The 3,223-nt window shown below is 42.1% G+C and overlaps 1 protein-coding gene across 1 annotated transcript in view; it reads left to right on the top strand.

Annotated features, from left to right (window-relative positions):
- The first annotated feature begins 73 nt into the window (after nucleotides 1-73).
- Nucleotides 74-3,223, top strand: part of LOC125025754 (unconventional myosin-VIIb-like) — a 10,799-nt gene continuing 7,649 nt past the window's right edge. The window contains exons 1-2 of the mRNA XM_047613943.1: nucleotides 74-563; nucleotides 1,419-1,509. Of these exons, the coding sequence (XP_047469899.1) occupies nucleotides 533-563; nucleotides 1,419-1,509 (122 nt within the window). The 5' untranslated portion in view covers nucleotides 74-532. The remainder of the gene's footprint in view (nucleotides 564-1,418; nucleotides 1,510-3,223) is intronic.

The following is a 3,223-nucleotide window of genomic DNA, read 5'->3' as shown; positions in this document are numbered from 1 at the left end:
ATAATATTTTTTCGAAGGTGTCCGTGCCAATGTTGCAAACTCAATGATGCGGACAACCACCGTTGTAAAGAAAATGAAAATTGCAGAGCACTTGATCCAGCTCCTCCGGTCACATCCTGACCAATCAGTCCCCACGCCCTACACCGACCCTCCGGCCCAGTTTTGCTGAAAAGCGCTTTATTAGCCGTTCGAAACAGGCTTCGCACCCACCCCTGAACCAGAATGGATCTCGCTCTCCGCTATTCAGAGGCTGTGTACATGCCCCCAGCATTTCCATTTACCATCTTCCGCCTCCACCTCTTCCACCTAAGCCACCCCTCCACCACATGCACCCCTCGTCCCCCGCTCCCACTCGCCCTCCCCCGGCGTCTGCCGCTCCACTCACCCCGCCTCGCCTCCGCAGGGCCACTTCATCGAGGTGCAGGTGACGGACGGCGCCCTGTACCGGACCAAGATCCACTGCTACTTCCTGGACCAGACGCGGGTGGTGCGGCCGCTGCCCGACGAGAAGAACTACCACATCTTCTACCAGATGCTGGCGGGTCTCACGCAGGAGGAGCGCGGTAGGCCCTCTGCTCGTTTTGCTTGTTGCAGTGTTCTCCCTTATCCTTGTTACGTATTCTTTATTTTCTCTGTTCTGTCTCTAATTTCAACGCCCTTTTTTGCTTTCATTTTCTCCCTTTTGATTCTCCTTCCTCCTTTTTTTTTTTTTCACCGCCTTCTACTATGTCATCTCCTTCGCATCATGTATTAGATTCTTTCTCGATCTAGTTTCTCTATGTTTATTCAATCATTTGTTCTTTGTTGTTTTCATTTTCAGTATTTACAAAATCCTTCTTATGTTATCATTTTCCTCCTTCTCTTCCTCTCCTTCAGCTTCCTTATCATCCTTTTCCATTTCTCATTCCCCTTTTTTTATTAACACAAGCATGTCACTCCTTGCCATACATCAGAAAGTGATGATCTACCATCCACTACTTTTGATTTTCTATTATTTTCTTCTCTCATTTCCTTTTCCTGTTGTAGTTGTCTTTTTATACTGATACAATTGCCATTGTTTGATATAAAATTATCTGTTGATTTGATTTAGTTTTGGAGGTTTAAACACGCAATACTCATTCTTCTTTACATGATGTTACTCATTTAAATTCTTATATGTTTTTTATATCTCAATCAGTGTGTTTGTTTTTTTTTTTTTATCTAGCTCACAGCAAATTCCTCTATCCACGCCTATTTACACATTCAGTCATTCAACGACATATTCACTCATACATTGAATTATGTAGTGCATGACATATATTGTATTCTGCTTCTCTTTTTTGCTGCCAAAAAGGATTTCCCCGCTATATTGTTTAAATCAAGGAGTTTACTTTTTCATCAAGTTACGAACACTACTATTGTCTTTAATTTTTTTTCAGCCAAGTTACACCTCGACGGCCACAGCGTGAGGACTCTGCGATATCTGAGCGAGGGGGACGTGAGGCAAGACGAGGCTGAGGATGCTCGCAGGTCAGAGGCCAAAGGGGGTCAGAGGGGGCGAGGGGTTATAAAGGGGGGGGGGACGGAGGGGAGGAGGGAGAGGGGTCAAGGGGAGGGGGTATACGGAGAGAGGGAGATTTTGAAGGGTCATAGAGGGGTCAATTTGATGGGTTGTAGAAGTCATAAAGGGAGTTAAGTAAAGAATGGGGAAGGGAGAAGGGAGGGAATGGGGTGTCTGAGATGGTGGAGGGGGAAGGAAGAGAGAGAGAAACAGACAGACAGACAGACAGACAGACAGACAGACAGACAGACAGACAGACAGACAGACAGACAGACAGATAGAAGATCGGGGGGAGGGGGCAGAGAAAAGGGAAGGAGATGAGCGAAGTGAATAGATGATCAGAGAGACAAAAGAAGCGAAAATAAATCGAAAAACGAAAATGGAAGAATCCTACTCATACAAAGAAGAAAAAGGAAGTGACAAAATAGCATCAGAGAAACTGAGACAAGCAAACCCACATGCCCAGTCTCACTTGGGGCATGTAGTAATTATGTGGGTATGTAGGGTTGTATAGACCGGTAGAGGTGATGTGAGGGTAATCTTAGCTGATAAGATTTATGGCCGTAAAATACCTGAATAACAGAGAGAAAATATAGGGGCTGTTGATGAAGAGAGGCATAGATAAATAAACCGATTGATCGATAGATAGATAGATAGATAGATATAAAATAGACAGAGAGAGAGAGAGAGGGAGGGGGGGGGAGGATATAGAGAGAAAGAGGAGGAGAAAGCGAGAGAGGGAAAGAAAGGAGGAGAGAGAGAGAGAAAAGGGGAGAGAGAGAGAGAGAGCGAGAGAGAGAGAGAGAGAGAGAGAGAGAGAGAGAGAGAGAGAGAGAGAGAGAGAAGAGAGAAGGAAGGAGAGAGAGGGGGGGAGCAGGTTGGGAGAGGGAGAAAGGGGGGATGATCGAAAGGGGGTGGGAGCAGACTGGAAGGGGAGGGGGGGGGGGGGGCAGAGGTTGGTTTATTATAGTACCTGCGATGTAGATGAGGGAATGAAGGTGGAGGAAGAGGGGGGGGGTGTTAGGCCTATGGAGGTGTTTCCGAGATGTTCCTTAAGATATAAAATCGCCTCTCCTTCTTCCACGGAGAAATTCTATTTTGTTATTTACACAGTAGGCCTATATGTGCATGTATCTATTTTTTTCTTCTAAACTTTATTTTTTATCATCGTTATAGTAGAGAGAAATAAGATATGAATAAAGGTGCAAAAATAACGATAAGAATACTGTAATAAGGGAATACTCAACAACTCGAAATCAATCAATGAAAACGTGAAAGTAAAAGCTTGTTCGTTGATTAAGAAACAGGTGAATATAGTGAACCACATCGAAAACAATAATAGTGGTGAAGATAATGACAACGATTAAGAAGTCAGGGATGATCACAATGATAGTGATGATGATGTTTTTCATTATGGTAATGATAATGATGATGCTATTGATGGTAATGAAATGATGATTATGATAATAATGATAATGATAATATCTATAGTAATGACAATAATGTAATAATATTAATGGAAGTAATAATTACAACAACAACACCAATAATAATAATAGTAAAGAATGATAATGATAATGATAATAGTAATGAAAACATTAGTATTCATAATTATAATCATAATTATAATAATAATAACAATAATGAAAATATCATTATCAATAATAGTAATAATGATAATAA

This window comes from Penaeus chinensis, chromosome 5 (assembly GCF_019202785.1).
Source record: "Penaeus chinensis breed Huanghai No. 1 chromosome 5, ASM1920278v2, whole genome shotgun sequence".
NCBI lineage: Eukaryota > Metazoa > Arthropoda > Malacostraca > Decapoda > Penaeidae > Penaeus > Penaeus chinensis.
This window is presented reverse-complemented; position numbering and strand designations above follow the sequence as displayed.